Genomic DNA, 23464 nt, shown 5'->3' with positions numbered 1-23464 from the left:
CATGAGCGTTACAAGGTAAAGATATCATTAGGGTATGTACCACAGCATTAAGAGAAGACATTACTTACAAAGATACTTACAGTTATACTCCTTTCTTGGCATATAACAGAAATTGCCTTAACTAATAACAGTTAAAAATCCAATTCTACAATAAGCGCATAGAAAAAATTTCTTCTTCATTCCTAAATAATGTGTCAAATGATGTTAACAATAATGATGATGATGATGGAGACTAACATTTATCGAGCATTTACTAATGTGCCAACTGGGCACTGTTCTAAGCACTTTACATAATATCTCATTTTAATATCCTCAAAAACCCTATGAATTAAGGGATTATTATCCTCATTTTACATATGAGGCAACTAATGCATAGAGAGATTAACAAACTTGCCCAAGGTCACAGCGAGCAGAAGAGCCAGGGTCTAAATTCACCCAAGCCATCTGTCTTCAAAGCTTCATAGCTCAACTATGGTTGTAATAATGGTTGTTAATAGACCCCTACATAGCCACTTCGGCCTGAAGTACTTACCACATAGTGGTTCAGCAAGGCCATTCTAGTCCTATTTCCGCCAAAACAAAATGATGAAGGACCCATCACCACCACCACCACCCCCCATTTAGAAAATATTCTAAATTTTCACACTTATTTTAACATAAAAATAAGATGAGTAAGAAGCATAACTTCTATATCTGGAAAGAAATTTAAAATATCTGTATCTTATGGGACATAAAAGTTTAATGCTGAACTACTTCTTGAATTTCTTTGAAGGAAGCCTGAACAATTAAAAAGGAGATATTTATAAATGTATAAATTATTCCTTTGTTACCTTTGTGGGAGTAACATTAGCTGCTGGTCTGAGAAGATACTGGGAATTATATGCTGGTGACTGACTATAATATACTGAAGGGCCAGTAGTTGCAACTAAAAAAAAAAAAAAAGAAAAAAAAAGAAAAGAAAGAAAACAGTTAAAAAAGTCTATACTACAGTTAAGACTATCTAGGCAAGAACTATAAATTACAAAAGCAATAGAAATCAAAGAAAGATTTAACTATAGATTTTTTTTTAATTTCTATACATCAAAATATACCATAAAGAAGATTATCAAATGACAAACTAGGAAAAACCCCTAAATATGACACATGAGGAATAAGAGAGCAGCACCACAGTGGTCAACAAGAACAAGCGCCTCACAACAAGCATCAAAAAAGGAGCCAAGAAGAAAGCGTTTGGTCCATTTTCTAAGAAAGATTGGTATGATACGAAAGCACAGTCTATGTTCAACATCAGAAATACTGGGAATACACTAGTCACAGGAAGGACTTAAAGAACCAAAATGCATCTGATTGGCCTCAGGGCAATGTTTTTAAAATGAGCCTTAAAAATTTGCAGAAAGGTAAGACTGCATTTTATAAACTCAAGCTGAAAATGTTCCATTCAAAAATCACCTGATAAATTCATGCAAAGAATCTCACGGGTAACACAAAATGTGTTCCTTGGCTTTTAAAAAAAAGGGCACATCATGACTGACACTCATGTTGATGTCCAAACTATTTGTTCCATCAGTTTTGTATCAGTTTCACCAGGAAACTAACAACTAGAAGACACTCATGTTCATAGCAAAGCTTAATTTGTTTTATGAAAGTTTTATCAGAAAACAAAACAACTTAAAGACCATTTATGCCGTGACATGGAAGAAATGGAAATTGTGACCCAAGAGGTGCTAAACAATTGATTCTAGAAAGCCCTGAAAAAGACCTAGAAAAGACTAGTCAGTCTATTTATGTTCTCTTTACAGTGACTAGAAAAGTAAAAATTGCTAAAGAAGCCCAAGTTTGAATTTGGAAAACTAATGGAACTGTAAAGATGGTTATTTTGGAAACATTCTGGGGAGAAAAAAGGAACAGAACACAGAACAAGCTGATGGATATGAGCCAAGAATCATAACGTCTGAAAATTTAACTAGTGACTTTATCGTGACTAGTGACTCTTAATAGTGAAAAAAAAATTAGAGTTCTTATATACCTACTAAAAATAATCTACTAGGAAAAAAGTACCAAATAAACAGATAACTCAGAAATATAAAAGATTATAAAGTGTTGAACACGCCCAGTATAAAAAATAAAAACTGATACCATTTTTGTTTTTAAAAATTGGTGAAGGTTTTTAGAAACCGATAATCGTTAACACTAAGCAAGAATGCAATGAGATGGGCACTATCAGATAATGGTGGTAAAAGAATGTAAACTGGCATAGCTTTTCCGGAAAGCAATTTTCCAACCTAGAAGAATTTTTAAATACACTAACAATCCTAAGAATGTGTCCACAGCATTATTTATAACCGCAAACTGGAAATAATAAGGGAATAAAATTTGCAGTACTTCTACGTGATGCAAAAACCTGTATTCATTAACCGTATTTTCAAAAAATATTTAAGAAAAATGCTCAGAACTCTAATATTTAAAAAAGACTACTCATCTACATACAACATAATAATGATAAAAATCTCACTAAAAATTCTTTACATATACAAAGAGAAAGGACCAGAAGGAAATGCTCCAAAAATGTTAATAGCACTCTATGTGGTAGTTTTTAGTTTACTAGTACTTCTGAATATTTCCTATAAGCTTATTAATCATTGTTTTTAATCATTTTCTTTTAAAAAGACAAGGAACATCTTGGTATACTTTTACTTTCATTAAGAAAAATAAATCTGTGAGCACAGGAATGCAAAACAGGGGACTTGAGCTCTCTACCTTTCAGGGCCACAAAGCTGCTTTGCGACCTTGTCAATCAGCTGTTTGGGGTCTCCATTTTTCTCAATTGTAAAATGAGGATGTGCTGCTTCTATACATTTCATAGGGTAATTGCAAGAATAAAATGAGACAATGTGAATGTTATGTTTAACAACCAGAAGACCTTTTATGTCTGTACACAGAAGAAATGGAAATTGTGACTCAAAAGGTGCCAAATGATCAATTCCACACAGCACTGAAAAAGCCCTAGAAAAGGCTAGCCAGTTTACTTATCTTCTCTATGCCAGGCTCTACACAGTGCACAGGGTTTTTAAGTGAGCAATGTGTGAACTCTTGACACATCTCATATATTTATTTAACCATGACTCATGACATTTAATAAGTCTGACTTTACAAAGATTTCCTATTATTTTGCCTACATTAAAAGACACTGTCAAAAGAGGATAGTGAGGCTGCTTTCAGTACGGCCCGATGGACCATCACATAAATGTGCTCATCTAAACTGGAACATACTATTCTAAATCTTCCCCGGGTTAAAACCAGTTAGGAAAAAAATAGCATACTACTACCATTTCAGGAATCTATCTCATGTCAAGGAAACCTGTTTTTATCAACATTTCTGGCTGCCTGTGGGCAATACATCATAAGACCACTGAAGTTTGAACTCCGGCTCTACCAATAATTAGCTATACAATAATGGATAAATTACATAACCTTTCTAAACCCATTTCCTCATCTATAAAAATAGAATTCATGGGGCACCTGGGTGGTGCAGTTGGTTAAGTGTCTGCCTTCAGCTCAGGTCACGATCCCAGAGTCCTGGGATCAGGCCCTGTGTTTAGGCTCCCTGCTCAGCGAAGAGACTGCTTGCTTCTCCCTCTCCCTCTGCCCCTCCACCCCCTGCTCATGCTCTCCTCTCAAATAAATAAAAAATCTTAAAAAAAAAAAATTCATAATGGTATCTACCATTTTGGGTTACCATGATTAAAGGAAATTACATGCACAAAGCACTTCTGCACACAGACAACCCACAGGACACCCTTGGTTCATTAAGTGTTTACTACACACTCTAACACACCTACACATACACAAATGCTCACAATAATGAGAGGCAAGTTTTATCTCCACATTTCAAACACACAAACTGACTCAAGAGGTCACTATGTACTAGAGAGCACAACTTCAAATTTCAATATGGCCCAGCTCCAACTCCTTCCTTCTTTGTATGACCATGGTATTTCAAAATGGATGTCATACCTTCAGTATATCACCAAAATAAATCCTGAGGTTTTATTTAGCCATCTCTTAATGCACAACAATATCAGGTAACATTTTCCAAAAGTCAGGAATAGTTCTACCTCAGTCTCAGCTTCTCTGACATATGTATTAAAGGATCAGATAAAGCTTGTTTTGTTTCTGCTTAGAGTTATAAAAATCTCAGTAATATCAAACACGGCTTAAGAAACATATAAGCAGACATGTATAAACATGTATATAAACATATATATATAGACAAGGTGAGTTCACAAGTTATCTGTGTAGAGGAGGAGGAAGTACAGTGACTTTACTAAAATCTGGAATTATCCAGTTTCAAACTAACCTGTTAGTGGAGCCCCATGAAAAGTCTGTGATCCCTGATATCCATCAGGCATGGAATCTGGTCCATAATTCTCTGCAGGCCAACGATGAGGGGACCCTGAGTTACTACTATGTAGTTTCAACTCCTGCATTTCTTTCTGTTGGAAGGAAGAAAACAACTATAAGCAACTGTACCATGCCAGAAACAGTGCCAGAGCAAACAAATATTTTAAATACTTTAAATACTTGGTGGTGTGTTTTTAGAGATTCGATATTCCAGTAAAATCTGTATATCAGGTGCTCATTTAAGAAAATGATCCTTAATTTGTTAAAACCAATTTATTTCCTCCCATTCTTTCATTCCTTAGTACCATAGTACCTAATTCATTCTAGAGTTAGCTATCACCTAAACTGATAACCTCCTAGACGGCTTCATCTCCATTTCCACTCCATACTTGCCTACATTAATCTTTCCAAAGTTGAGGGTATTTTTTTTTTTAAGATTTTATTTATTTATTTATTTGAGAAAGGGGGGAGCGAGAGACAGCAAGCGAAGGGGCAGAGGAAGAGGGAGAAGCAGACTCCTCACTGAGCAGGAAGCCCAATGGGGGGGGCTCAATCCCAGGACTCTGGGATTCTGACCTGAGCCAAAGGCAGACACTTAACCAAATGAACCACCCAGGTGCCCCTAAAGTTGAGTTCTAGCCAAGACACCTCCCTGTTCAAAAACACAAGTACCTACAAATTAAACTTCTCTGATATTCTTGGTCCTCAGAAGTACTGCCCCAAACACCTTTCCGGCACCTCCTTTCACCGTTGCTTTCCTCTCCGGTCCATCTAGGCTACTCAATGTTCCAAATTACCTCCCAATACTAGCTTCCCACCTACACACAACTGATGTAACAAAACACTACAAATCCTTCAAAGTTGATGCTCTAATGATTCACTAGGGAAGGGAAAATAACTGATACCTGCTCAGAATATATTATGTATATAATAATATAGTCCAGGCATTTTACTTAAATTCTCAATCCTTACACACATAAGCAGTATTAACTCACATTTTAGAAAAAAAAAAAGATGCAGGAAATAGCACAGCTGGAATTCAAACCAGATTTTACTCCAAATATTATGAAAACATAATACCACTCTGCTGCCAACACACAGGACACACTGCTTTCTAATGGTAACTATGTGGCTACTTACCAGATCTCTGTTGTTTTACAGACAACTAAATGACTACACCCTCCCCAGCCCCAGAAATTACAAAACGTCCCTTACAAAACAGGCACTTATCTTTTTCCAAAGAAACTACAGTGGTATCAGTCAACAGTCATTTTTGAAAACAGTATCAAATATCTGTATATGGGTCCAGGGATCCAACCAGCTATAAGTGACGTCACAGACACATACAGCATGTCTGCTTTCTCCTTCTGAAAGTGGTTCCAAATAGGTATTTCCCAAAAGCCATAAACACGGAGATCAAAGCTATCTTGAATTTTCAAGTTAAATAAATTATTCCCCATTCATCCATCTACCGTATTTAGCCCAGATGCTACACATCCAAAAAAATAAGAAACTGATGGAATCATCTGGAAAAACTGAGTAGTCACTATAGTTCTAAACATGCAATTAATGCTATAACCATAATTTAAAAAATTCAAACAACTAGAAAATGTGTTAAGAACTGGTTTCAACAATTCCCACATTTCAGATGAGAAGCCAAGCAAAGTAAAGAAAATGTAAAGAAATGCCTGGCTCAAGAGCATTAATTAGTGGCAGAGTTAGTCCTAAAACCCAGTTTTTCAGGAACACAGAGTAATGTTCCACTATACTTCCAAAGAATACAACGCTGGGTGCCTAAACCCATAAGGTAAGCCAAGATGGTATGTAATATTAATAGGCCACGGTTATATAAAATTAACATACAAAATCTTTGTACAAATTCAAAATTTTGTTCCCCTCCAAACAGCACTTTTGTTAAGTCTCACACATTGCTGATAACACTATAATAACTGCACACATCACGATATCCTTGGTGTAACTTCAAAAGTATAGGTGCTGTAGTTCTTGCCCAATGAGCATGAAACAACCTACATGTACTTCCAATTCCAAAGAAGTAAATAAAGCTCCTTTGAGCCTAACAGTTAAGATTACTTTCATACAGCTAAAATAAGATCATGAATCATAACCCATTTCCTTACATATTAAGTTAAATTCTTATGAAAGTACTAAAAAGATAGACTTTTTGAAACTTAGACCACATACCAATATCTAGCTATAAAAAATGACACGCACAACCAATCAGTCTCAGAAATGAACTCCTAGACCAACTTATGATTAGTTTTATTTCACTAGTTCAATTCAATCACTTGGGAACCACCTCTACGTCAGGAATGCTGCTATATTTTGGATTAAAGAGTCTTTCCCTTTGAAGGATTCACACCTGGTAGAGGAAGCAGAAACAAGTAATTTCAAAAATATGGTTAAGGCCTAAAGACACATGAAAAGATGCTCAACATCACGGAAACGCAATTCAAAACCACAATGAGATATCACCTCACACCTGTCATAATGGCTGAAATCAAAAACACAGGAAACAGTTAAGTGTTGGCAAGGATGTGAAGAAAAAGGAATCTTCATACACTGTTGGTGGGAATGCAAACTGGTGCAGCTACTGTGGAAGACAGTCTGGAGGTTGCTCAAAAATTAAAAACAGAACTACCAGTAATCACACTACTGGGTATTTACCCAAAGAATACGAAAACACTAATTCGAAGAGATATATGCACCCCTATGTTTACTGCAGCACTATTTACAATAGCCAAGATATGGAAGCAGCACAAGTGTCCAATGATAGATGAATGTATTAAAAAAAAAAGACGTGGTATATATATACAATGGAATATTATTCAGTCATAAAAAGAACAAAATCCTACCATTTGCAACAATGTGGATCGATCTAGAGAGTATAACACTAAGCAAAATAAGCCAAATAAAAATACCATACGATTTCACTCGTATGTGGAATTTAAAGAAACAAAATGGGGGAGGGGACCAAAAAAACAGACTCAACTACAGAGAAGAGATGGTTATCAAAGGGGAGGTGGGTGAAGGAATGGATGAAAGAGGTGACAGGGATTAAGACTACATTTATCTTGGTGGGAATGCAAACCGGTGCAGCCACTCTGGAAAATAGTATGGAGGTTCCTCAAAAAGTTAAAAATAGATCTACTCTACAACCCAGCAACTGCACTACTAGGTAGTTACCCAAAGGATACAAACATAGTGATTCAAAGGGACACATGCACCCCAATGTTTATAGCAACAATGTCCACAAGAGCCAAACTATGGAAAGAGCCCAGGTGTCCATCAATAGATGAATAGATAAAGAAGATATATGTGGTATATATATATATACAATGAAATATTACTCAGCCATCGAAAAGAATGAAATCTTGCCATGTACAATGACGTGGATGGAACTAAAGGGTATTATGCTAAGTGAAATATAAGTCAAAGACAAATACCATATGATTTCACTCATGTGGAATTTAAGAAACAAAACAGATGAACATATGGGAAGGAAAGTAAAAATAAAATAAGAGAGGGAGGCAAACCATTAGAGATTCTTAACTGTAGGGAACAAACTGAGGGTTGCTGGGGGGATGGGGAGGGATAACTGAGTGATGGGCATTAACGGCACTTGATGTAATGAGCACTTGGTATTATATGTAACCGATGAATCACTAAATTCTATCCCTGAAACTAATTATATGTTAACTGAATTCAAATAAAAAATTGAAAAAAATAAAAAAGAATACATTTATGTTCATAAGCACTGAGGAACATACAGAATTGCTGAGTCACTATATTGTATACCCGAAACTAATGTAACGCTATGTTAACAACAATGGAATTAAAGTTTAAAAAATTAAAATTAAAATTAAAAAATGGGAGAAATAATATGGTTAAGTGTCAAGGTAAACTATACAAAACAGTATGACTCTATAGTAGCATGGCAAAGGGACATTTTGAACAGCTTTACAAGGAAGTGAGGGAGTGGTCAAGGAAGAAATCTTGGAATAAGAGAGGCAGTTTAGAGATATTAAGTGATTTACCTTAATGGCCTCTACTTGTTGGCAGATCATTTTCAATAAAGAATTTTGATCTTCTGCCCATCGAGGTGGTGTTTTGGGAGAATACTAAAAAAAAATTAAAAAAGTATTTAAGACATTGAGAACAGAAACATTCTGCAGTGGAGTGATTCATTTTATTTCTACTTACCTTGTAACTTTTACTTGGTGATAGAGAATATATGCTGGGAGATGGTGTAGAATGTTTTATTTCTGAATCTGCATTTCGCAAAGAACCATTTTTATAAAGAAGACCTCCTTCACTATAGTCCTCAAGTTCCTGCATGACCAAATTAAGCATCTCTTTTACAGACTCCAGTGGCACAGGCAACTAAAAACAAAAGGCATGAATCAAAGACTTTAGTTTTGCAAAAAATAAACTAACAACTCTGAAATAAATACAAAGACTTTATTAATTTACTTTTATGTTCTCACTTTTGTCTAATAAGCACTTTATACTTTACATCGGAACACACAAGAAACGGTTGTGTAATCTAAAGTCTTCTGACTCTAAAGTCTATGATGTTCCTGTCCCTTCTGTTAACCATAATAATGGTAGAGGAATGTTAACTTGCGAAGTTTTTCCACATGAACAAAATAAGCTACTGATTTTTATTAATTTTGAGTGGGGAGAGAAACATAGATGCTAGAATGTACCAGGTAATAACAATCCTAATGTAAGAGCAGCAACATGAATTAATCAACAAAATACTTGGAAGGTTGAACATAACTAAAGTTAATACCATCATGACAGTCTCAACTGCTGAGAGTTAGAAAAAAGATAACCCATACCAAATGGTAAAGATGAGAAGAAATGCTCTGAAGGTGTCAGCAACTACTTTCAATTTCAGTGAAATGTTTAATTGCCAAATTCATTAACAACCGGTGCTTAGGCTGCAATATTTGCTTTGATTGCATTGCCAAGATAAAAATAAATATTCTGCCTTAGAAACCTTTTCTAAATTCCCTAACAAGTATTTTTATAGAACAGAAAGTTAGATTCCCAAGTTTAAGAAAAGAAACACCAAACCTAAGATACAACGCAATGCTAATATTTACACCGTTTCTGTGTAGTATTACTGTTTTTGAAATTATCAAAATATAAAACCAAAGTAAAAATACTTACCATCCAATCAGCAATAATAAGAAAGTACAAAGAGCCTGTAGCTTACCTTCTTGGCCACTGAAAGACTGGAATCACTGTCATCTAAAATCTTTATTAGGTAGTCCCTGGCCTTTCTCAGGTAATTTTTGCACTCTTCTTGTTCTTCAGGAGAAAGGGCATCATTTTCAATGTCTTCTGCTTTTCTGTGAAAAATCTATACAAAGAATGCTTTTATGAAACAATTAGGTCTTTAAAATAAAAAAACTTTTAATTCACGTACAACATCTACTTACCAGTGCTAGATTCCAGTAAGAAACAACGTTTTTTATAGATTCAAAAGCAGTCATAGCATCTTCTATATTTCCATTAACTACATCCAATATAGCAAATGTTATGTGTGCTTCTTCCTCGTATTCACCAACTTCAGATGCCTAAACACATTTAGTAATTTTTAGTCCAACTGCCTCTCCCCAGAATATCAAACCCAAGTGATTTCCCAAAGATTTCACATGATCTAATTAACAGCTCAGTCTTCTTTTCTGCCATGTTTTGTGACAGCTAGTGGATTTTGAAAACAAGACAAGGGTCAAAGAGCCAGGCAATTGATTTAAGCAGTTTATACTTCTATTTCTTTGTTTATAAACTGGAAATCCACATCTCCAGTTCATTCACAAAGGGATCTTCCATTACCTGAATGTCTGCACTATGAAAATGTTTAAACAGAGGGTCCGTAGGTTCAGGAATACTGCTCTTCTTTTTGATTGTCTTCAACATTGGCAAAACTTTTTTCCAATAATGAACACTTCTGCCTATGTATTCCCGTTGATCATAAAAAGAATTAAGACCGCTGCCCTAAAATAGAAAGTTAGAAGCACACAACCTAAGGAACACAAATAAAAATCTAAAAATTCCTTTATAAATGGTCTGAACTGGTTAAAATTTCAAATCAAGGCAAAACAGAATCTCAAAAGTCATAGACCTCACTTTCCAAATGTTGGAATAAACCACCACCTTAATACCAGTGATCATTCTAGACCCAACTTTTAAACACTTTCAATGATACTACCTAATGAGGCACTCCTGTTTTTTAAATGTTGCCATTTAACACAGCCCAAACCTGCCACTCTGTGTCATAGTTTGGTCGCAGAGTTGAACATCCACACCTAACCTTGCCATAGAATAGACCTCAAATATTTATAAAGATCTATAATGCCCTTAACCTACAGGGCCTTCTGCTATCAACATGTAAAAAAAATTTGAGGCTGGATAATAATTATCATAACTTAGTTATTAAGTAATAACAACAGCTAATACTTATGTAACATTTACTGTGCTAGGCACTGTTCTAAATGCTTATATTAACTATTAACTATTTTGTGGCAAGATTAAAAAAAATACATTTCACCTGGCATAAAGCAAATAAGCTAATACTATTTGAACTACAAGGCTCAGTGAAAGTCTGATTTTTAAAAATTAGGTAATGTTCTTAAAAATTCCTACGCTTTAACGAACTCACCGTTTTCTGAAGGCATTTTGCCCAATGTACAAGCAGGGCAGGCTGAAGGCCATGTTTTTCCTGGCCCCTTAGCGTGTTTATGTCATGCTGAACTAGAAGTCGCAATTTTGCTGTGGTTCCAGGTCTAAAAAAAAGTTTAATAAAACTGATTTATAAACACACAATTCAAAACTTACATGTATGTTAATCATCACATGACAAACTCAATCTTCACATGAGAATCAGATACCTAGGCAATAAGTTTTTAAATAGATTTTTAAGTTAAAAACTTAGGCAATATGTTAAAGGAATGTTTTTATTTTACTACTTACACTGTTTTTCTGTGAATTAGATTACAAACTGCATCCCACCAAGATTTCTGTCTTTCTGTACAAAGCTGTTTACAAACAGGAAGTGGCAAGCATAATGGCTGATAGAAGCTATAGTGAGAACTACATTTCTCCTTTAATTGTAAGTGGCTGGTATATATTACTCCAAGTAGAAATACCTATTTAAAGAAAAATCAATTTAAGTTAGAAAAAAATTAAACAAAATTCAAAATATTTAACTTGTTAAAATCCTTGCTTACTTCAAGATCTAAAATACATATTGATTCGGGTGCATTTGTTTCAAGTCTTGAGGTTTCCTGGGGCAAATGATGAAACAGTTGTTTCAGCCATTTTCGAATTGCAGGTAAGGCAGACAACGAATTCCACTGTAAGCCAAGCCAGGTAAGGTGCTGAAGACTACCATTATGTGCTCGAATGGCACCTGAAATAAAGTACAAAAACTGGCTTGAGGTTTTGGAAATCTTGCCTGTGCCATCAGTTTTGCCAATTACTCACAATAAATGCATCTTAATTTTATAATTGCTTTTCTGTATCAGAGCTGGGCAAGTTTTATGCTAAGCAAAGTCTCATGTTCTTACTAAAGGTAGTCACACTTCATGTTTAGGAATTTTAATACCAACAGTTATGATGAAAAGAGCTCCTTTCAAGTCCATCTAAGAAAAAAAAAGGTATCACTAGAGCTCAATAAAACACTGTAGTGACAGAAGCCACCCAGTATGAAATCCTGAAACAATGGATTTTCCTTTCAGTAGAGAGTCATTAAAACAATGGGATACCACTACATTAATCCCTTGGGATAGTCAACAGATCTTTTCTTCCACAAGAAATTTAATACCGAAAAGGTTATGGGCTTATGGAAGCATAGAGGTACAACCTTTATGGCAATATAGCAATTTGCAAGAGACTTAAAGGTGTTCATCAACTTTACTTCAGTAATTCTGGTTTTAGAAAACTCTATGGAAAAATCTGAAATAGAGCTACTTTATTTTTCACAGTGAAAAAACTGAAAACATCTTAGATGCCAAACAGCGAAAAGTGGCAAGCAAATTACGGCTAATTCATATAACAAATTATATTGCCAATAAAGTAGTTATTTCAGAAACCGATAAACAGGGAGAGAATTCATGAAAGAAGACAATCACATGTACAGTATAAACAACTATTTAGAGAAAAACATTCCACCACTACCATTACTAACCCCTCACACCATCCTACCCACCCCCACAAAAATACCTCAAAGGAATACAGGGAAATATTAAGTCATTATTTCTGGGTAATAAGATTATGAGATGATTTCTCTTTTTGCTTTTATTCTTCTAAAATAAAAGGATTAAGATACAAAATGTTTACTTTAGAAGATACAACTTACCAACATCATATCTAGCCAAATCATCAGGTTCTGGTGCTTGTACATCAATGTTTCCAATATCATCATTACCAAGAAAAGATCTATCCTTAGATGACTGACTAGAAAACAGAGCATCATACAAAGCAGACTGCCCACTTTTATTGGCAAAGGATTCTACCACCTCTTTTAAAAAATCTTGCTTGTCACGACTTAAGTTTAGCAGCATGTGTCCTGAAAAACAAATTATTTCCATCGTTTAAAAAACAGATTTTTACTCACATCTCTCAATAGTTTCATTCATATACCCTAAGGAGAAAAAACATGATCAGCTCAGAGCTAACCCTCCAACCCAGCAACCACAACTGAACAAAAAGGGTGCTTATGCAAAAAATGAACACAGACTACAGGTTTAACAGTTATCTTTATCTATGTGCTAGAGTAAAAGGAAGGAGAAGACCAGAATATGTCTGAAAAATGCCAAAAGTACTTACGGTATTTACATTTTAGATGAAAAGTGTGTCATTTAAGTGGCCATAGGAGAGCAGAGCCAAGCTCAAATTCTCTAATCTGATAGACTGATTTTTAAACCTAGCTGGGAAGAATCATCCTTGAAAAAGCTCTTAAAAAGTAATTATTTTCTGGGCGCCTGGGTGGCTCAGTTGGTTAAGAGACTGCCTTCGGCTCAGGTCATGATCCTGGAGTCCCGGGATCAAGTCCCGCATCGGGCTCCCCGCTCAGCAGGGTGTCTACTTCTCCCTCTGACCCTCCCCCCTCTCATGTGCTCTCTCTCTCAAATAAATAAAATCTTTAAAAAAAAAAAAAAAAAGTAATTATTTTCAGGCTGCACTTCCTAGAGATTGATTCCACAGGTTTGGGGTGAGGACTCTATTTTTAAAACACTCCTTTGGGGGCACCTGGGTGGCTCAGTCGTTAAGCATCTGCCTTCAGCTCAGGTGATGATCCCAGGGTCCTGGGATCAAGTCCCACATCAGGCTCCCTGCTCATTAGGAAGCCTGCTTCTCCCTCTCCCACTCCCCTTGCCTGTGTTCCCTCTCTCACTGTCTCTATCAAATAAATAAAAAAACTTTAAGAAAATAAATAAAAATAAAAAAATCTTTAAAAAATAAATAAATAAAAAATAAAATACTCCCTTGGATGAAGTTCTACATGCTAGAACATGGCTAAATCTTGAAAACACTATGGTAAGTAGAAGTGTCAGTCACAAAAGGAAAGACCACGTATCATGTAATTTAATTTATATAAGATGTCCAGAATAAGGAAATCAAAAGTGATAGAATATTAGTGGTTGCCTAAGACTAGAGGGTTTGGAGGAAAATGGGGAGTGACTGCTAATGGCTATGAGGTTTCATTAGGTGATGAAAATGTTCTAAAATTGACTGCAGTGATGGTTGCACAATTCTGTGAACACACTAAAAACCACTGAGTTGTACACTTACACAAATTATATGATGAATTATATACAATACGAATTTCATCTCAATTAAGCTGTTTAAGGAAAAAAAAAAAACGCTCTTTGGAATAATTCTGCTGGTCAGTCAGATCAGACTTAGCTCTCCGAAAATTTGCAGACAAGTTTAGGAACGTCCAGATCAAAGACATTAAAACACAGTTCATTTTACTGACACTACGCAAAAACATTTATGACAGCCTTGAAAAGGAAGACGAGAGACATAAAAAAAAAATGCAGTCACTTCTTCAAGGACTGGAAGTCCACCTCCCACAAAAAAACAAGCTGTGGGATAGAGGAGCAATATATGCTCTGACCAGTAGCCAAACTACAGACAAAGCTTAGAGTAACTTTAATACTACTACTTGCTCTATACAAAGTTCATTCAATTTTATATCAAAACTGTTTCTTAAAGCATTATGTTTCTTCGGTTCATTGTTTGATTCGCTAGCTACACAATGAAGTTTCTGCCTCAGCAAAACCAGATTATATGCAACAGACCTTTAGGATCCATCTCAAATAGTCAAAACTGGGAATAAATTTACAAATTCCAAAAGCCTAACACTATGTAAGTATGTATCTTCCATCTTCTTTACTATGTTGTCAGTTTCATAAGAGATCCATGACTTCTTCATCTTTATATTCCCCATAGCAGTATCTTATAAGTTATTGATGCTAAATGGCTGGCATTCAGTTAATTATTCTTAGTTCAGGAAGTGCTTTAAAATAGAGAAGGAGGCTCTAGCATAGATAAAGGAGGGGTTAAAGAGTTTCTCCATCCAGGAGCAAAAAGTATCAAACATCTGTTACCTTCTGGAGACATTTCTTCTAATTCTATTATCTCTTGCCCTCATCCAATATGGTAAAGAGAAATAAATGATTATGACAAATTATCTCCTAAAGGACAGAAGATTATCATAAGAAGTGCTCTAAAGAAATTTTCCTTTTTTCTTTTTAAAATAAAATTAAACATTACTATTACCTGATTGGCTCAGACGATCATAGGCCATCATTTCCACCAGATTTTGTCCAACTTCTCCTTTTATTAATTTAATCTTTGGTCTTGGAACCTGGTAATTTTAGAATCAAAAGTCTTAATTTAGTGATACACATATTTCCAATAGTAAGATGTTCCTTTCTACTACACTGTGCTTTTTTGATGACAAACAGTTAGCCAATGGTTAAACTGAGTTGGGATTGCAGTTTTCCAAGTGGAAAAAACTGGGAATCAAGAAATTTAGATAATATGTAAAAGGTGCCTACAAAAACTAACTTGTGAGAAATTACTTTCTAGTGCCATTCTCTAGACAGCCCATTTTCAAAGAGTATGGATAATGTGAGATACCATTGGGATAAAGTGGGACAGCCAAGAGTGCAAAAGGACTCCAAGCCGTATCTTATGAAGAAGAACTGGAAAAATGATGAATAAATAGAATGGTGAAAGGAAAACACAATAGCTCAGCTCCCTTCAGATATTAAGAAAATTATCTCATAAAAAAGAAGAGTTCAGTGTTTTAAATAGCACCAAAAAAAAAAAAACAAACCACCAACAGGTAGCAGGCTGAAAAATGCTATTTTACTCCACATAAAGAAGCATAAAGACCCAAACTATCAAAAATGCAATAGGCTATCTTGAAAAGTAGTGAAAGTTCATCACTGAAAATAGTCACAGGCAAGGGTCACTTACTGGAGATATCCTAAAAGTAATGCAGAGTTGGCTGGAATAACTGCTATTAAATTTCACTGACTTTCTTAATTGGTAGTGGGAGTGTAGTTTGGTACAACTTCTGGGAGGCTGGAAAATTGGCAAAAGCTCTAGATTATAAATGCACAGATACACTATGATTCTTCTTTCAAGAATTTATTTCACCCATAAATTTAAACATGTGAACTGTCACAAGTTATTCATTAAAGAATTATCTGAGGGGCGCCTGAGTGGCTCAGTCGGTTAAGCGTCTGCCTTAGGCTGAGGTCATACCAGGGTTCTGGGATCAAGCCCCATGTTAGGCTCCCTGCTCCACGGGGAGCCTGCTTCTCCCTCTCCCTCTGCCAACTCTCTCTGCTTGCTCTCTCTCTCTCAAATAAATAAAATCTTTAAAAAAAATTATTTGAGGTAGCATATCAAAAAAAGTAAAAGTAACCTAATGTCTTGGCTTTAGGAAACTCGTTAAAAAAACAAAAACAAAAAACTATGGTATACCCATACACTGGAATGATATGAAACCATCAAAATAAATGAGGATACAATACTCATGCTATCCTTTCTATACTGACATGGAAATATCACCAACATTTATTTCATGAAAATAAGCAAAGGAACTAGAATGTACAGAATGTTTCTATCTGGATCTTTTTAAGGGAAGTGGGAGTAGGACAGTGTGTGCTTATCTATTTGCTTGTATATGCATAATATTTACACTCCTTGAAGAACTCACAAGAAATTAATATCATTAATTCCTCCAGGAAAGAGAAGTAAATGACTGAAAGAACAGAAGTAGGAAGGAGTTTTCACAGTATACCCTTACACACTAAAATTTTAAACCATATGATACACTTTTTCAAAGACATTAATTTTTCAAAGGAAATATATTACTTATGAATCTAAAAATTTCCGATTTTGAATTTTAGAAACATTAGTTTGACCTATGCTTTTATCCACATTTTCTAAACATGATGGCAAACTCTGTCTCTGAACATGATGAAGAGCACACAAAATGAGAAACAAAATGTGACATTATTTTTTATTTCAAACTGACCTCCATTCATAAAACTGGCCCCTTTTACAGCTCTCACTTGTGACTAGTTATAAATCCACTCAGTCGCATCATCCCAAGTCAACATTTCCTCATCAAAATTAAATGGTTTCAAGACAAACTTTAATGCCTAGCTAAAATGCAGATATACTAATACCACAGCATTCCCTTGATCAAGAGTCTGAAAATCCATTAAAGAAGCTGGCCTAACATGTTTTTTTAGGACCTCTATGCCAGTCCATGCTTCCCCTGTAAGCTTATAATCATTTGATAATTAAGCTTTACAAACACATGATAATATAAAATTCAACCATCGAAGAGGTTTCCATTATTTATCCATTCAATGGAAATGTGTGGTAAGTAAAAGAGAGAATGAGGTAGATGTCTATATGCTGAAACGGGACAATGGAAAAACAATGAAAAAAGCAAGATATTAGACAGCAGATAAAGCATACCTTCACTCAGGTAAAGAGTTTTTAAAAGTAAAGAAAGGGTGTTACTTTATGCCTGCATAAGCAGAAAAACTTCTAAATAGTCAAAAAAACTGGTAACAGTCACTGTTAGAAAAGATATGAGTGAATGGTAGAAAAGATATGAGTGAATGGTTTAAAAAGGAAATTTAGTTTTTACTCTGTATTAACTTTAAAAATCATATATATTTAAAAATATTTTATAGATTCCAATTTCCATTAAAAATAACTGTCACCTACTTGAAGATTCTTTAAAATATTAATCATAAGAACCTTTTAGTGCCTACATAAATTAGCAAACGTCATTAACTTCACAATTTTCACTAATACATATATTCTTCATGAACCTAATGCTTCTGCTGAGTAGGAACACTTAACATTGTGAGCTGAATATCAAATGTTTTAAAAAAGATCAATATAATATGAACTAGGAGGAGGAGCCTTCCCTAAAAGTAATTCTCTAGTGAATCTTTTCTTTCCCTCAAGCAAAAGACAGTTCTCTGAAACTACCAATAATTTTTATAAGCCAGGGTGTTGGCAGACTGTTTATTTCTTCTCATTTCAGAATTAACACAAGCTCACTAAAGAAAACATTAAAACTAAAAAAAACATTGGGAAGGGATAATAGCCAGCATCTCAACATCTAAAAATAATCATTCACATTTTGGCATATTTCCTTCATGTCATGTTCTATGTATAAAGAATGGAACCATGTTTTCAAAGATAAATATATTATTATATATTATATATATCATTAATGTTATGTACATATTAACATATGTGTTTCAATTAACATATTGAAGTGCTTGTGGTAAACACATTCTTCTATCATAGCTTATGTAAACCATCTCCAAAAATTTACTTACTTAGGTTTCCATCCAAGTTATGCATGCGCATCTTTTGAATCAAATTTTACCCATATTTGAGACCATTTCCTTATTACAGATTTCCAGAAATGGCAGAGTAAAAAGATCAAACTCTTCAAAGCAGTCTTCCAGTGAAGTCATAGCAATACAGACTGCCACCAACAATGCATCAACGTTATCTATTTCACCTCACCAATACTGTATATATCTTATTATTTTTCAGCTAGCAAATTATTTCATTTTGATTTCAAGTCTACAGATTTATTTATATTTTTACTATTTATCAGGACACACCTCCACGTGAAATACAACAATCTCAGTGAAATGTCAACTGCACCCAAAACTAGAAAAAGCTTACCTGAAATGCTATGAGATAGCACAACGTAGCCAGCTCAGAGAGAGCTCGCCATTGCACTTCACTATGCTGACCCATCTTCAGAAGTAGAGAACCAGCATGCATGTAGAAATGTCCTTTTACTTCTAAGAAAGTAGTTGAGAGTTCATCATTTCCACCCACACAAGATTTCACAGACTGAAGAACACTATCAAAACTGCAATATTAAATTGTTAAACAGGTATTAAACCTATTGCATTGTGAATAATCATGGTTTCATGTGTTAATTAAAAATTAAATCAACAAAGGAATTTATTCCAAACTTCATCGTCCACATTCAAACTAATAATCCTTATTCTCTATAAATTATGAATCTAGTGTTTATTTTTATTCCACATACTTCCTATACTTCAAGCTTAACCTCTAGAAGGTCTTATTCCAGTTATTTCCAGCCCTCCAATCACAAAAAAGATACAAATCAAATGACAAGATTACAGACTATAGAGAATTTTTCATAACTGACCAAAAACTGGAAAACTATTTTCTAGTTTCTTCTTGATCACATGGTTTCGTTATTTAATTCGAAGTTGGAATTTCTCAAATTAGACACATCATTTTCAAATTATAAGTAAATAACTGATAAGATATTAAGGTTATCAATAACATAATTGCTTTTCTTACTATATAGATAACTACAGGCCTAAATTGTATTCCTCACTATTATTTGTAAATGTACTAATTAGTGCTTTTAAATCTAAATGGTACTCAGAACTTCATTTTGTAAGAAAACCAACATTTAATAGAAATGTGAAGCATGATTTCTATCTAAGTAAGTTTATAGGAGGTGAGTTCCAGGAACTCCTAGAGTTTCTCAAGACCCCTTCAGGGGATCCATGAAGTTTAAATTATTTTTATGGTACTACTAAGAAATTGTCTTGTCCACCCTCATTTGCTCATGTAACCAAAAATGTGTGCATATGTAAGTCGTACAAAAGAAAACATCCTAAATATTTTCTAAAATCATCTGAAAGTTAAAATGGTTCTGGGTGCTACCCTTACCCTACTATCTTTGGACACTAAGAAATTCTTCAAGAAAACTACCCTACCCCCTAACACCAGATGGGGAACAAGAATTACTTTTCAAACAAATGGACAGTCTAAACCAGGGACTGATAAATTATTTCTATAGGGCCACATACTAATCTGGCTGCAGACACACAGTGTCACAGCTGCTCAACTCCACCACTGTAGTATATGAGCAGCTATAGATAATACAAAACAAGAGGCACAGCTGTGTTCCAATGAAAGCGTATTTACAAAATCAGGCAGTGAGCCATATCTGGCCTACAAGCTCTAGTCAACCCCTGCTCTAAACTAACATTCTTATACAAATCCAAGTGATGTTTCTGTTCAATGAAATTTATCTTAATAAAGTGGAAGATATAGTCCTCGAAATCAAAATTTAGGAAAACAGAAAAATCGTACATTATGTTATCTTGTTTCTAAGCTAAAACATCAAGAGTTTTCTGAAATACTAGTGATGCTAACTACTTCTACTACAACACCTGACAGATGGAAGTCTATTTTGATTTTCACTCAAGATTATATTGTTTTTGAAATAAAATATGAAATAGAACATTTTCAGGATTGACTTTATTAAGCATGCCAACATTGGATACATAACTATAGTAATTTAATCAAGTCTGAATAAGTTTTCTAAAAATCAAAGTCATACAAAACCAATTATAACATCCCCACAAAAGAAATAAGATTCCAAGTGGTTTATTGTATTAACTATTACCCCTGGGTACGTTACAGAAATAGCGATACAGTAAAGATGTTTACACCAATGAACTGAATCACTACAAAAAGAAAATCTGTAATTGACTGAAGTACTCTCCTTAAGTCAACATACCTTTCCAATAATTCTCTACTTTCTTGCACATCTCTAGTGGAGAGCGTAAGAAGCATAAGGTTAGCATAAGCCAGAAGTAAGTCTTTATTGGTAGTTTGCCAATTACTTTTATCAGACTCCAAACACTGTAAAGATGCCAGATATTCCTATTTTGTAGAAAAAACACTCCATTATAAAACTTTATCAAGCATTACCAAATTAGTTTTATGCCTATAAACTTTGCCCATCCCTATACTTCTAAAACTATATTAATGTTTACACCAGCCTACGAAAACACCAAAAATATATATATTAGTTTAATTTCTCTCTAATCTACCCATCATAAAACTGAAGACATCCTAGTAAAAAGTTCATTTCACAGTTGCTATACATAAATGAAAGAAATTTAGGGCGCCTGGGTGGCTCAGTTGGTTAAGCGACTGCCTTCGGCTCAGGTCATGATCCTGGAGTCCCGGGATCGAGTCCCGCATCGGGCTCCCTGCTCGGCAGGGAGTCTGCTTTGCCCTCTGACCCTATCCCCTCTCATGTGTTCTCTCTCATTCTCTCTCTCTCAAAATAAATAAATAAAATCTTTAAAAAAAAAAAAAAAGAAATTTAAGTCTTAGAGAGCACTGCTTAAATACAAAGGGATGTATATTAATTGTCTATATAGAAGTGTAGAGACCCAAGAGTTTTTACCTACCTTAAGGGTCTGTACAACACATGAATTCCATTCTAAACTTGAACGCAGGGCTATGTTTTTCTCTGCCTCATGGCAGTGGCCCACAGCATCCTTCAATCTTTTATTTGAGCGATACAGTTCTACTAGTCGGATGTTCACATAGACATCATCAGGTCTTGCATAAAGTTCTGACTGAATCAAGTCAAAAAGCTTATTCCATCCATCTTCACCTTTGCAATCTAAAAGCTGTTCCTATTAAAAAAGCATCATTCATTTAGAGAAATACCAGTGCAAGTTTAAACACATCATGGTTCCTATGAGCACCATTCCACCGTGTCTAGCTGTAGTAAATTACCACCAGAAGTACCACCTTATATACCCCAACTCTCATAAAAGAGAGCAGCTCCCAGACCAGAAACTAAACCTCAAGAAATTTATGTGGAGAGAAACATCTAGGATTATACAGTAGCAACAGTTGCATATACACCTCACAGACTGCAAGGACTACTGCCCCACATCCCTGTACACCCCAGTCACCACCAAAAGCCTAGGCCTCCCCAGTCAATCCTCATACCAGGGTCCTTATCCCCAAATTGTTCTGCACCTCCCTAAATCTGACTCAATCCCCTACCCCCTCTGCTCCCACTTTAAAGCTTCTACTGTTTTTGCTATCTTAGAGTCTTCACCATCCAGCCTTAACTAAATGGAGTGTTATCTCGAGATAACCCCTGTTACTTCTCTGCCATGGTGGTCTTTTCTCTGCTAGCCTACATACAAGTAGAGAAGTGGGGTCAGTAAACTGCTCACCTCCAAATCATATGTCCCCACACACACCTGCTTATAATCCTGTCTTCCAAAGGACATGCTATCCAGCTTTTCCATTCATTCCTCCTCATGAGCAACTGGAATAAAACACTCCCTTCCTAACAGCCCTTGCTAGTATTAGCAATTGGAAAGATGTACAAAGATACCCAAGAGCCTGGCTACTCGGTTCGGTAATTACCTCATCTTCATGGCTTTGCTCTATACTCCAGTCTCAGCCATCCACTTAGCATTGACTTGGGTCTTCAAAATCTGTATTTTGGTCATACTACTTAGATCATTATACCGCTCTTATTCTTTCACCTCACTGTGGGCACACATGCCCTCACTGCCACATATATTTGTCTCTACCACATGGAAAGAAAGCTTCTGTCAAGGGGCGCCTGGGTGGCTCAGTCGTTAAGCGTCTGCCTTCGGCTCGGGTCATGGTCCCAGGGTCCTGGGATCGAGCCTCACATCTGGCTCCCTGCTCTGCCGGAAGCCTGCTTCTCCCTCTCCCACTCCCCCTGCTTGTGTTCCCTCTCTCCCTGTCTGTCAAATAAATAAATAAAAAATCTTAAAAAAAAAAAAAAAAGCTTCTGTCAATATACTCATATCACCAGGTTTTAATTTTCCATAGAACACATATTTTCCTTCACTGTCAAGCTAAAATGTCCTAATTCCTAAAATCCATAATTACTGTTTGCTTACTAATCCCCTCAATTAATTCCCTCTACCTTTCCTTTGAAAAACCCTACCAACTGCTTTCTCTGTGCCTATCTATACACTAACAGTTGAGCAATAGGGGGTAGGGCATTCGGGAATTTGGGGAGATCACAACCAGGCTAACTAACTTTCATAATCTCAAGTCTCCAAACTGGTAATGCCTAGAACAAAATTATATATGACCTCTATCTATATAGATTCAAATTCTCCATTCCCTGAAAAGGTTACTTCATACTCTTCATCTTTCCTCACATTTCCCACTTTCCTTCAACACTTTCAACTTATGATCACCATTCACTCTTCACTGAGAAAACTGAAGCCATCATTCCACTTTACCTTATCAGCTTGTACTCACCTTTTCACTGCTCCCTCCCCACAGCAAAGACCAAGCTCTCCATTAGTGCTGTTTCACTGCCCTCTCCTTCACCAATCTCTCTCCTTCTTTTACATCATTTCCATAAACTTACACTTGGCCTTTCTAGATCTTCAAAAAAAACCTAGACTTTACTTATAAGTTTAAAAATTTGTGGGTCACCTGGGTGGCTCAGTTGGTTGAGCATCTGACTCTTGGTTTCAGATCAGGTCAAGATCTCAAGAGTCATGAGATTGAGGCCCGTGACAGGCTCCGCGCTCAGTAGGGAGTCTGCTGGAGTCTCTCTCTCTCTCTCCCCCTCTGCCCCTACCCCCACTGGCACACTCCC

At 35.6% G+C, this 23464-nt stretch overlaps 1 protein-coding gene across 2 annotated transcripts in view; it reads right to left on the bottom strand.

Moving 5' to 3' along the window:
- The window catches only part of RANBP2 (RAN binding protein 2), an 82222-nt gene that overhangs the window by 23512 nt on the left and 35246 nt on the right, over positions 1-23464 (bottom strand). The window contains exons 5-19 of one of the 2 annotated variants that reach the window (XM_021680311.2): positions 21258-21488; positions 20576-20721; positions 18685-18877; positions 15220-15307; positions 12791-13000; positions 11661-11842; positions 11404-11579; positions 11093-11216; positions 10267-10428; positions 9870-10007; positions 9644-9790; positions 8623-8802; positions 8457-8540; positions 4358-4493; positions 831-925 (exon numbers count right to left, since the gene is read on the bottom strand). In XM_021680311.2, coding sequence (XP_021535986.1) covers positions 831-925; positions 4358-4493; positions 8457-8540; positions 8623-8802; positions 9644-9790; positions 9870-10007; positions 10267-10428; positions 11093-11216; positions 11404-11579; positions 11661-11842; positions 12791-13000; positions 15220-15307; positions 18685-18877; positions 20576-20721; positions 21258-21488 — 2292 coding nt within the window. Of the gene's footprint in view, positions 1-830; positions 926-2753; positions 2849-4357; positions 4494-8456; positions 8541-8622; positions 8803-9643; positions 9791-9869; positions 10008-10266; positions 10429-11092; positions 11217-11403; positions 11580-11660; positions 11843-12790; positions 13001-15219; positions 15308-18684; positions 18878-20575; positions 20722-21257; positions 21489-23464 lie in introns of those variants that run through there. The other variant, XM_044918725.1, reaches the window with a different exon arrangement.

The sequence above is a fragment of the Neomonachus schauinslandi genome, chromosome 10, assembly GCF_002201575.2.
Source record: "Neomonachus schauinslandi chromosome 10, ASM220157v2, whole genome shotgun sequence".
Taxonomy (NCBI): Eukaryota; Metazoa; Chordata; class Mammalia; order Carnivora; family Phocidae; genus Neomonachus; species Neomonachus schauinslandi.
This window is presented reverse-complemented; position numbering and strand designations above follow the sequence as displayed.